The sequence below is a fragment of the Mobula hypostoma genome, chromosome 1, assembly GCF_963921235.1.
Source record: "Mobula hypostoma chromosome 1, sMobHyp1.1, whole genome shotgun sequence".
NCBI classification, from domain to species: Eukaryota; Metazoa; Chordata; class Chondrichthyes; order Myliobatiformes; family Myliobatidae; genus Mobula; species Mobula hypostoma.
In genome coordinates this window covers 142,889,118-142,901,942 of record NC_086097.1, presented here as the reverse complement: position 1 = coordinate 142,901,942, position 12,825 = coordinate 142,889,118, and the positions used below count along the sequence as shown (strand labels likewise).

The 12,825-nt window shown below is 43.9% G+C and overlaps 1 protein-coding gene across 2 annotated transcripts in view; it reads left to right on the top strand.

The window, feature by feature from the left end:
- kif9 (kinesin family member 9) overlaps positions 1-12,825 on the top strand; it is a 103,194-nt gene that overhangs the window by 44,485 nt on the left and 45,884 nt on the right. For both annotated transcript variants that reach the window (XM_063057188.1, XM_063057198.1), the window contains 3 exons: positions 4,516-4,599; positions 8,289-8,381; positions 11,201-11,348. In XM_063057188.1, coding sequence (XP_062913258.1) covers positions 4,516-4,599; positions 8,289-8,381; positions 11,201-11,348 — 325 coding nt within the window. The remainder of the gene's footprint in view (positions 1-4,515; positions 4,600-8,288; positions 8,382-11,200; positions 11,349-12,825) is intronic.

Here is a 12,825-nt window from a genome sequence, read left to right as displayed (position 1 = left end):
TATAAGATCACCCCTTATTCTCCTACTCGCCATGACTAAAACTATATACAATATTGCAGACACAAGAAGATCTCCAGATGCTGGAAATCCGAAGTAATATACACAAAATGTTAGAGGAACTCAGCAGGTCAGGCAGCATCTATGGAAAAAAGTAAACAGCTGAGGTTTTGGGCCAAGACTCATCTTCAGGACTGGAAAGGAGGGGGAGGTCAGAGAAGGAAGGTGGGGCATGTGGAGGAAGAAGTACAAGGTGGCAGTTTATAGGTGAAACCAGGATTAGGTTAGATTATAAGGACACTCAGTCCTCGTTTATTGTCATTTAGAAATGCATGCATTAAGAAATGATACAATGTTCCTCCAGAGTGATATCACAAAAAAAAGGACAAACCAAAGACTAACACTGACAAGACCGCATAATTATAACATATAGTTACAAACAGTGCAAAGCAATACCGTAATTTGATAAAGAGCAGACCATGAATGTGGTAAAAAAAAATCTCAAAGTTCCGATCGACTCCCGATAGTCCCGATAGCAGGCAGCAAAAGGGAGAAACTCTCCCTGCCATAAACCTCCAGGCGCCGACAACTGCCGATGCATTGGAAGCACCCGACCACAGCCGACTCTGAGTCCATCCTAAAACTTCGAGCCTCTGACCAGCCCTCTGACGCCGAGCACCAAGCACCATCTCTGCTGAGCGCTTCGACCCTGGCCCCGACGACTTGGAGCCTTCTCCTCTGGAGATTCTGGATCACACAGTAGCAGTAGCAGCGAAGAAGGCATTTCAGAAGTTTCTCCTGACGTTCCTCCGTGATCTCACGTCTGGCTCCATCAAATCAGGATTGTGCACGGCACCCTACTTGACAGATTACAGATATCATTCACCGGAGTGGCCGCTGCGCACTGTGTCACGTTGCCATCTTCTCCTCCTCCTAGGATAGGGGGAGGGGTGAAGTAAAGAGCTGGGAAATTGTTTGGTGAAAGAGGTAAAGGGCTGGAGAAGAGGGAATCTGATAGGAAAGGACAGAAGACCATGGAATAAAGGGAAGGGGGAGGAGCAAAAGAGAGAGGGGAAGAACAAGTAAGGAGATAAGGTGAGAGAGGGAAACACAAATGAGGAATGGTGAAGGAGGTGGGCTGGGGGGCATTACCATAAGTTTGAGAAATCGATGTTCATGCCATCAGGTTGGAGGCCACCCAGAGGGAGTACAAGGTGTTGCTCCTCCATCCTGAGTGTGGCCTCATCCTGGCAGTAGAGGAGGCAAGTGGTCTGACATGTCAGAATCTGAATGGGAAGTAGAATTGAAATGGGTGGCCACCGGGAGATCCCACTTTTTCTGGTGGACGGAGTGAAGGTGCTTGGTGAAACAGTCTGCCAATCTTCGTCAGATCTCACTGATTATATATGAGGCCACACCGGGAACACTGAACACAGTAGGTGACCCCATCAGACTCACAGGTGATGTGTCGCCCCACCTGGAAGGACTGTGATAGTGAGGGAGGAGGTAGGGACAGGTGTGGTACTTGTTCTGTTTGCAAGGATATGTACCAAGAGGGAGATCAGTAGGGAGGGTCGAGTGGACAAGGGAGTCACATAAGGAGCGATCCTGTAGAAAATGAGGAGGGAGTAAAGATGTACTTGGTACTGAGATACTGTTTGAGATGGTGGAAGTTATGGAGAATTATGTGCTGGACACTGAGTCTAGTGGGGTGGTAGGTGAGGACAAGAGGAACCCTATCACTGGTATGGTGGCAGGAGGATGGGATGAGGGCAGATATGTGCAAAATGGAAGAGATGTGGGTAAGGGCAGCGTTGGTGGTGGAGGAAGAGAAGACCCTTTCTTTGAAGGGGAACATCTCAGTTGTTCTGGAATGAGCCTGAGGAACTGAGAGAAAGGGATGGCATTTTTACAAGTGACTGGGTGGGAAGAGGTATAGTCCAGATAGCTGTGAGAGTCAGTGGGTTTATAAAAGATATTAGTAGATAGACTGTCTCCAGAGATGGAGACAGAGAGATCGAGAAATAGTAGAGAGAGGTGCATCTAAATTTGAACGCAGGGTGGAAGTTGGAGGAAAAGTTGATGAAATCGATGAGTTCAGCATGGGTGCAGGAAGCAGCACCAATGCAGTTGTTGATGTAGCTTAGGAAGAGTTGGGAGTGATCCTAATGTGGGCTTGGAACATGGACTGTTTCACATAGGCAATGAAAAGGCAGGCATAGTTGGGACCCCTGTGAGTACCCATGGCTACACCTTTGGGTTGAAGGAAATGGGATGAGCAGAAGGAGAAATTATTGAGATGAGGACCAGTTCTGCCAGACAGAGGAAAGTGGTGGTGGAGGGGAACTGGCTCAGTCTGTTAGTCAATATTCTAGATGCAGTCTCAACAATATATTGCACAATTACAACATAACATCCCAACTTCTATACTCAGTGCTTTGACTGATGAAGACCAGTGTACCAAAATCCTTCTTTGCCATCCTGTCCAGCTGTGTCACCACTTTCAGTCTAATGCAAAATGCACTAGTAAGACCAGCAGTCGGTGGCATAACTGGGTTTCTCAATATCTCAGTAGCCATAATTAAACATATTCTTTGGGATCTGATATGTCAGGAAACTAATTGCGGAAGTGGGTAACGGTGCAAAATTAATTGATCAAACTTCTAAAATATAGTGCAACGGAAATGGCAGTTTAGTTAGCACACTCTGAGAATAATTCACTAAACGCTGACTCCATAAGCAAAATTATCAAAGATCAACTGCCTGTAGGTTGGAGCATGTATTGCTGTGCAATAATTAAAATGTCATGTTTCAGTATACCGTAGGTTATGTTTAATTAGGGGCCATTGGTTAATCTGGGCAGCTGCTTATTTGGGACAACTCTTAAAGAACAAAAACTAATTGAGTAAATAGCCAGGATTCCCTAAATTTACTTGGGACACTATGCCACTTAATTTGGCCAGAAGACTGTTGAGTAGTTTCTAACTGGCGTCAGTCGCATGCACTTCTAGGCACTACACTGTGTTTAGAGTGAACAGTTTCTAAATAGTGTCACTTGCATGTATTTTTGTTCAAAAAGCAATGATTTTTGTCACTAATAGTTAGCGAGAAATAAGCAGTAACACAATCCTGAATTTCACGCATTCAGGATTGGAGATGGCAGAAAAAGCCAGGGAGAAAATGAAAAGATTTTGCTACTTCAGCAAGTTAGGAAATACGAAGAATTTGAAGGTATCAACAATCACATAGGCAATGAAAAGGCAGGCATAGCTGGGACCCTTGCGAGTACCCATGGCTACACCTTTGGTTTGAAGGAAATGGGAGGAGCCGAAGGAGAAATTATTGAGATGAGGCCAGACAGAGACAATTATTAATGTTATAATGAAAATAAAAATGACTTTGGTTCTTTGCGGGAATGGAACCCGTTCTCAGGGTTTCAGGACTGGCTGTTGTTCAGCATGCCAAGGGTTCGGTCTAAGAGTCCAGCTTGAATTCAGAAGCCTAAGATCTCGGGGCTCTGGAAATGGGCGGATCGAGGATTGGTGTCACAACAGGAGACCCGTGTGTCGCTGGGGAGTCAGGATATCTGCTGTGGACCTGAAAACCCAGAATCTTTGCGATCTTCGGGCACAGAGCTTGAAAAAAGTGATGTAATGGACTTCTAACATCATAAACCAATGAGTTGTTTGTTGTGTCTCCCCATCTCACTGGGAAAATGGAGACACCTTTTTCTCCCTTATTAGGGAGTGAGAGAATCTGCGGTATGTCGAAGGCTGGGTGTAATGCAAAGTCTTTGGGGTAATTGCAAATCTGTTTCTTTGCTATTGCTTTGCTCACGCTCGAGTGCTTGGAGATGGTGCTGATGCTTGCTTTTTTTTGCCGGTGGGGGGACGGGGGATTGTTGCTCGCTGCCGCTTTCGCACGGGAGGGGGAGCTGCTGGAGACTTCGGGGTTCTTAGGTTTATCTGTCATTCATTCTTTGGGGCACTTCTCTGTTTTCGTAGATGTTTGTGAAGAAAAAGCATTTCAGGATGTTTATTGTATACATTTCCCTGACATTAAATTGGACCTCTGAACCTTTGAGATTTGGGGGATGCAATCATCAAAGTCATTTTCTGCACTAGGTGTCTGCTCTGATATTGTTCATGTACAGTGTATACTGAATGAATTCCTCCGTCGATATCCGTCAGAACTAATACACTTTTTTATGGTACTGTAGTAGTATTGGTAGTGCTCTAATTTGTTCTATGTTTCATTTAAATACATAGTTTTTTTTTACTCAGTTAAACAGTAATGTCTTTCTTACACCTTTTTAACTATTTCCATGAAACTTTCACTAATTGGAGCAGCTGCTTATTTTGGCCAAAATGTACTGGTCTCAATGTGTCCCAATTAACCAGAATCCACTGTATTGTATCGTATCCTTATATTTGTAGCAGCATTATTGACTTGCTTACCCTGTAATTCCTCTCTGACCCTTGTGGTTTTTATTGAGACTGCAACTCTTTCGTGTCACAGGGCGAAACCAACAGAATTATTGCATCCCATTCAATGAATACGAACTCTTCCAGATCTCACTGCATCTTTACAATATATGTTGAGGTAAGCTGAGATGCCATCTCTTTGCCCTGCAGCCTTTATTAATTTCCCAACATGCATAGATTCTTATTACCTAAAAGCCACCTAAACAAATTTATTTAAATTCTTCAAATGAAACAACAGGATAAACGCACAAGCTGGTGTGATGTGAAGTAGAGTGAATTCCAACAGGTTTCTATTTTTTTTACATTATGAAGACACACAGTCCTCTTTTATTGTCATTTAGTAATGCATGCATTAAGAAATGATCCAATTATTTAACATTAGTAATAATAATTCACAAATTCCCAAGCGAGATAAACAGTAGCGTTATTAGCCAACCTGAACAGCTGTAAATGTGTCACAACTAAACCCAACAATCTTTATCAATGAACTTTCTTCTATCACAAAATCAAAAATGGGATGTTCACCAATATCACAGGAAGTTAAATTCAACCTATAGCTCCTCAGAATATAAAACAGACCATACCTGCAACACAAGACATACAGATGGAAAAGCTACATTAAATATCCAAGCCATATGTGTCAGGCAATGACTACCACTAACAAAAGAATCTAATCATATTCCCTTGACACCAAGTGATATTGCCTTTACTCAATCCTCCAAGTAAAACATCCCAGGATAAACGCTGAGAGTTTAACTTTATTTGTTACATATACATTTAAATATACTATGAAATGTGTTGTTTGCATCAAAACAAATCAGCAAGAATTGTGCTGAGCAGCCTCCAAGTGTTGCTATGCTTCTAGCGCCAATGTGGCGTGCCCAAAACTCGCTAACCTTAACGGTATGTCTTTGGATTGTGGGAGGAAACAGGAGTACCTGGATGAAACTTACATGGTCACAGGGAGAATGTACATACTCCTCATAGATAGCGGTGGGAATCGAATCCTGTAAGAAAGTGTTTTGTGCTGACTGCTATGCTACTGTGTGTGATGAAGTATCAACATAACTACAGCAAACCAGTGGTTAGGTATCCAGCAGTGCTTCACAATGAACTTGTCACATTAGACATTCACTATCTCCTCATCTAGCACTCCATGGCTATGTAATTTACCAACTGCAAAATACACTGCAGTTTCCTGTCTTGGCTACAACAGCTTCCAAGCCTGTATGGTCAGGAATACAGGGGAAACAAATACTTGGGAACACCACCATTTTCCATCTAAATTGGAAAGCATCCAAATCTATCACCACCTTCGTAATCAACTGTTCTAAAAACTAAAGCTCCCTGCCCTTCAAAACTGAGGGTACCTTCACCAGCAGTTTAGAAAGACGTACCTTCCTTATTTATTACTCTTCCCTAATTTCCCCTAGCGATAAATAAAGAAAATGCTATTATTGGGATGTCATGTGCCTTGAGTGTCACCAGTCCTTCTGGGTTGAGAACACTAGTCGAACCAGGTGGTCATTCAATTGTTGAAAGGGAAATTGTAAGGGGAAGGTGTTCATAAATCTTACAAATAGTCATCAGAATTTACTTCATTTATCTCAGCAAAATGACCCTTAGGATGAAGAAGGATAACATTTTCAACCTTTTTGTGCTTTTATTCAAAAACAGGATGAGCTGATTGAATTAAATAAATTCAATTGTAACTATTCCTACTCCTCTATGTGTTCAGCAGATTTTGGAACAAAGTGACATGGATATGTACCTAGTCTTAGAGGTTTTCTCAATCTGCCTTTGTGTCATGGTCCGGTCCGTGAAGTCCGTGTTCTGGTTCACGGTCTGGTCCGTGGACTCCGGGTCTTCCGACTGTCCCTTGTTTCAGTTGGGCCTAATCATAGGCACCTGATGCTCATCTTGGGGCTGGGCCTGGGTTCAAGTGTGGGTGCTGGTTTGTCTCGTCAGTATCCTGTCCGCACCTCTGTGGGATAAGCCAGGCCGTCTTTCCCGTTACCCTGAGGCTGGACTGTTCCCTTCCCTTCCCCTTCCTTCTGAAGCCTTGCCTGTGGCCTGTGTCTGGAGCCCTGCCTGCAGCCTGTGCCTGGAGCTCTGCCTGCAACCTTGTCAAGTTCTACCACCAGAGCTTTGCTGTGTCAAGATAAGGAACTGTCTATCTTTGAGTTGGAACTGTCTCTGTGTCCACACTTTCGCTAGGTAGGTCCGGCAGTTTGCCGCTACCTAGTGTTGGGTACCGTCTCTGTGTCCACGCCTTCGCTAGGTAGGTCCAGCCGTTTGCTGCTACCTAGTGTTGGGAACCATCTCATCATTTTCAGTATTCTGTGTCAGGCCTCAGCCCCAAGTCCTGTTCCCAAGGAGGTGTCCTGGCTCTGTGTTCCGTGTACAAGTCCTGGCCCTAAGTCCTGTTCCCAAGGAGGGGTCACAGCTCTGTGTTCCATGTCCCTGTGTTCCTGTCTCTCAAGTCCAAGGCTCCATGTTCCCATGCTCTAGACCAAGGCTCTGTGTTCTTGTCCTCCCCAAGACCATTGCTCTGTGTTCTGCACTCCTGTCGTCCTGAGTCCAAGGTTCCGAGGTTCCTGTCATCCCAAGTCCAAGGCTCGGCTGTTCCTGAGTACCAAGTCAAGGCTTCATGTTCTCGTCCTGTCCATGTGCCTCATCCTGTCAATGTGCCTCGTCCTGTCAATGTGCTTCGTCCTGTGCTGGAGTTCTCTCGTCCTGTACTGGAGTTCCCTCATCCTGCCCAGGGGCCTCTCATTCTGTCCTGTAGCCTTGCCTAGTCCTGTCTCCCAAGACCACATCATGTCTTCGCCTAGTTTCGGAGTCTGAGCCTGAGTCAAGACCCAGGTTCTGGGTCCTTGTCCAATCTCTGGCTCAGAGTCTGAACCCAAGCTTCATCATGTCCTTGCCTCGAAGAACCCAAGCCTCGTCATGTCCTCACCTCGAAGAACCCAAGCCATGTCCAGTCCTGTAGCCACGTCATGTCCTCGCCTAGTTCCGGGGTCCGAGCCCGAGTCAAGACCCAGGTTCTGGGTCCTTGTCCAGTCTCCAGCTTGGAGTCTAAGCCCAGGCTCCTAGTTCCCAGTTCCTTGTCCTGGTCCCGCTTTCCTAGCCAATGTCCTAGCCCAAGTCTGTGTTCTTGTTCCTGCCCTCTAGTCAAGCCCTGTTCCTAGTACTTCAGTGTCTGTGTCTTGCATTTGGGTCCACTCCCAATGCCCCCTTATGACACTTTGAGAATGTTGAAAAGGCGTATATACAGAAAACTTGAATATCTTGTTCATATAGGGGATATTATTAAGGTACTGGTTTATGGTGCCTCAGAAGTAAATATTGAGCAACATTCACTGAGGTTGTGAGATACATGTCCTCTCCAAGTTATAACAAGGTTCCATTCCTGTCAGAAATACCCAAAAATGTACTTTAGTAAAAAGAAAGATCAACCAAGGGCAATGTGTAGTTAAACCATGACATTTAACTCAACCATTAGGATATTGCGATGAACCATATTCCCATTTGTTAGAAGATTCCTATAGCCCCATGGCACTAAGCAAATTCATCCTGCTGGTCTCCCAGGTGCTCTTTGGTATGTAAATAAGTTGGGTATTCTATGGAGGACCTATATCTACTGATTGTTACTAGCAACTGAGCAAATCAGGAAAGCTGATGAAGGAATAATACATCCCTCATCTATTCAAGCACTTAACTCTTGTCTTTCAGTTGATTGCTATTTCCACAAGTTAAATTTTTAGTAAAGCCTCTTAATTATACCTTAATATTCTTGGTTTGCAGACCCGATGGAAGGAGGCTTCAGAAGTCAAGTACTTGACCTCAAAACTCAACATGGTGGATCTTGCAGGTTCTGAACGTTTAGGAAAGACAGGAGTGAGTGACCATCAAATGCATCATTCTGATTTTTACCCAGATGGTAAATCTCCAGGGCAGACATTTGTGGTCAAGCTACCCAAAACAGGACTTGTGTACTTTAATGAGCATATTAGTAAATAGTGGTATCTTCAGATGAGATAGAACCACTAAGAGTGTTAACAGTCCATTGCCTGAAAGGAAAAATAGCACACTATTTATCCAATGTTAGGCCATCTTTCCTGCCATAGCTTTAAGCATATTCATTATTTTCTAGTACATTTTGGTGTTTCTTTATACTGTCGATAAATTCGGTAATGATTTTGCACATGAGGTAACACAAACAGCAATGGAATAAATGACCACCTCATCTGTTTTTCGAAGTTTTGGTCCAGAGATAAATGAAGATCAACAATGATAATGGGAAGTTGTCCATCTTCTCCTTATCCATCCTATATCTTTGATGCAAAGAATACAGATCCCTGCTCTGGAAGATCAACTTGCACCGTGCAGTTAAAAGACATCAATATCTGAGGAAACTTGCAATGAAATTTTTTAACTGGTTAATACGTCATTGCTATGTGCTCACTATTCCTTCATACAATTTAAGATGGTACATAGTCCATATGGTTAAAGATAAGCTAACTCATTTTTATTTGGATATATCTCCCTACTGTAACAGATGCAATATTGGAGAAGCTTCATTAATTCATATGTTTTGGACTTGTCCGTGTCTTGAAAAATATTGGAAGGAAGTTTTTCAAACTTTTTCTGTGCTTTTCAAAGTCAATTTTAAACCTAATCCTCTGACGGCCCTATTCGGTATCGTTGCTGGTGTCATGGTCCGGTCCATGAAGTCCGTATTCCGGTTCACGGTCCGGTCATCGACCCTTGCTCCAGGTTTTCCTATCTACCCTGTTTCTGTCCTTGTTGAGCTAATTGAGGCAGCTGATGCTAGTTGGGGCTGGCTGCATAAATACCTCCAGAGATCAGGGCATGATTGCTGGATTGTTCTTGTCCTTACTCCTTGGATCCCTTCCTCTGCCTTCTGTTTCCTCACCTGAAGCCCTGCTTTCTCTTGCCGGTAACTCTCGCCTCGCCTGAAGTTCTGTCTCGCCTTGCTTTGCCAGAAGCCCTGCCTAGCCTTGCCGGTAACTCTCACCTTGCCTGAAGTTCTTGTCTTGCCTTGCCTTGTCTTGCTGCCTGGTCCTGGAGCCACCCTGTACCTAGCTCCCTTCCTGTCCCTCGCCTCCACCCAAGTAAACCAGGCCGTCTTGCCGTCACCTGGAGTTGGTTCTGTCCCTTCCTGTCCCTTGCCTCTGTCGGGTGGTGATCCGCGCCTCCAGCCTCGCCTCAAGTCTCCAGCCTCCAGCCTTGCCTCGCCTCCAGCCTCGCCTCGCCTCAAGACTCCAGCCTTGCCTCGCCTCAAGACTCCAGCCTCCAGCCTTGCCTCGCCTCACGACTCCAGCCTCCAGCCTTGCCTCGCCTCAAGACTCCAGCCTCCAGCCTTGCCTCGCCTCAAGACTCGAGCCTCCAGCCTCGCCTCGAGCCTCGCCTCGCCTCGATCCTCCAGCCTCGCCTCGCCTCAAGCCTCCAGCCTCACCTCTAGTCTCAAGTCTCCAGCCTCCTGCCAAGCCTCGCCTTGTCTCTTGCCTAGCCTCGAGCCTGTAGACTCTAGCCTCTAGCCTCGAGCCTCTTGCCAAGCCAAGCCAAGTCTCTAGCCTCTAGCTTCTAGCCTGAAGACTCCAGCCTCGTCCTGCCTGCCTGCCAAGCCTCATCCTTGCCTAGTTCTGGGGTCCGAGCCAGAGGCAAGACCCAGGTACTAGGTCCTTGTCCAGTCTCTGACTCGGAGTCCAAGCCCGGGCTCCTAGCTCTCTTGTTCAGTCCTGTTCCAGGTTCCTAGTTTTCCTGTCCATGTCCTTGTCATCCCCCTGTATCCTAGTCCTGTCCCTAGTACAGTGTCTGTGTCTTACACTTGGGTCTGTTCCTAGCCACCGTCCTCTGACAGCTGGACAAGATATCAAGTTGAAGACATCAGATTTGCATATTTTGGCCTTTAGCTCTCTTATAACTAGGAGGGCACTTTTGTTTAAATGGAAAGATGTTTCTCCTCCTCCTCATGCTCAATGGTTATGCGATGTTATGTCATGCTTAGATTTAGAGAAGATTCGTTGTTCAATTTCTGAATCTCGTCAAGACTTTCAAACATTGTGGGGACCCTTTCCGAATTATTTTCAAAATTTTCAAAACCCTTAATTCATTGTTTAAATTTAGATGTTGGATATTATTAATTTTTATTATACGAGAAGGTATTTTACTTCTTTTTCTCCTTAATAAACAGCTTCGGTCTTGGTAGGGGTTAGATTTTTTTTGTAATAAATTAGTATATTTCAATATTACTTTGACTAACCTACATGAATATGGGGTAATGAGATTGTTATTATGAATAGATATAATGTAATTGGTAAACAGCAGGAATTCTGCAGATGCTGGAAATTCAAGCAACACACATCAAAGTTGCTGGTGAACGCAGCAGGCCAAGCAGCATCTATAGGAAGAGGCGCAGTCGACGTTTCAGGCCGAGACCCTTCGTCAGGACTAACTCAGTTTGTTTCTACTTTTATATATACTTCTTTGTACTCTGTATTCTTTTATGTAGAAACTAATAAAAATATTGAAAGAAAAGCAGAACTCTGAATGAAATAAGGCAAACATGAAATCCAAATTGTAAAATGTTTGATTTCCCTGCCACTAATAAATCAGAAACAAAACACAAATAACAATATAACCATTATATCATATCCTTTTAATCTGGACTAACTTCTTTTTTGTTATTTCAGTCTGAAGGACAAGTGATGCGAGAAGCTATGTACATCAATAAGTCACTCTCCTTCCTTGAGCAGACCATTATTGCTCTTACTGATTCCAAGAGAGAACATATTCCATTTAGACAGAGCAAACTCACACATGTACTGAAGGATTCCATAGGTAAGCATGTAGAAGAAGCAGTGAATGCACAGAAGCATCAGAAATTAATTGAATGAAATAAGGTCAACACAAAAAAATGCTGAAGGAACTCAGCAAATCCAGCAGCATCTATGCAGAGAAGTAAACAGTCAGTATTTTGGCCGAAACCCCTCATCAGGACTGAAAAGAAAGAGGGCAGAAGTCACAATGAAAGTTGTGGGGAGGGGGAAAGGTCCTTGAACTAGTGGGTGATAGGTGAATCTAACTGAGAGGGACAAGATAGATAGGTGGGGGGCAGGTGGTTGGGAGAAATGGGAATGATGTGTGATACTGGGAAGTGATACGTGGAAGAGGCAAAGGGCTTAAAAAAGATGGAATCTGATAGAAGAGGTAATGGACCACGAGATAAAGGGAATGAGGTGGGGAATGTGAGGGTGATGGGTGGGGGAGGGGCAATGGGGCCAGAGGGATAATGGAAAACAAAGGGGCAGGGTTACAGAGAGGAGAGATTACTGGAAGCTTGGGAAATCAATTTTAATGCTTTCAAGTTGGAGTCTACCAAAATGGAATACAAGGTGTTATCCTCTAACCTGCTTCTAGCCTCAACTTGGCAGTAGACAAAATGAGTATTAGTATATTGCTATATTTAGACTAGTGATCCAGAGACCTGGACTAGAAATCCAGCAAAGATATCTTAGTCCTATTATGGAAATCCTAAATTTAAAGTTTGTGTGTTTTTTTTTAAATTGGGAATAAAAACCTGTTCATATTGCGGTTAAACCTCAACCACTTACTAATATTACTGTATTTAGGGAAGGAAAGTTGTTATTCTTGTCTTACACGACCTTTATGACTCCTGCCCAATATGGAGATGAATTTTAACAGAAGTGAACTAGCAAGCACTCATTCAGTCTTCAACTTCTTAACAAGGATGAACAGGTTTTTATTATTATCCTTCTCTTCCCACCTAGGTATTGAGAATTAAAATAAAGCTTTAATTTACTGTACCTCTGCCATTGTAGTGGTACCAGGAGAATGTGCCAAGGAAACATATAATGTGGGTGTCCTACCCATGAAAGGATTTCCTCTGATTCGTTCCAAAGTTTTCTCAATTGTTCTCCACTAAATAATGGTCTTTTTCATTCTCACTATGTTCTCATCAGCTTCCCTAGAGTCTACCACTCATCTATACACCAGGAGCAATTTACAGGAGCCAGGATACCTGCCAACTTGTATGTGGGAGGAAACCCAAGCAGTGACAGCAAACATGTGCAAACTTCTAGTTCTACGAAGCATCAGCTCTACCAGCTGCACCACTGCACTGCCCTTACGTGCTTGATTAGTCTATACTGTACCACATGACCCTTTGACCTAATCTGCTACTTAATTTCCCAACAATATGCCGCTGAACAAGCAAAGGCCTTCAGTTTCCAGGACATGTTCTTTTTATATATTTATATCATCTATTTTCAGATACTTTTCTCTCATGAGTGGAAGC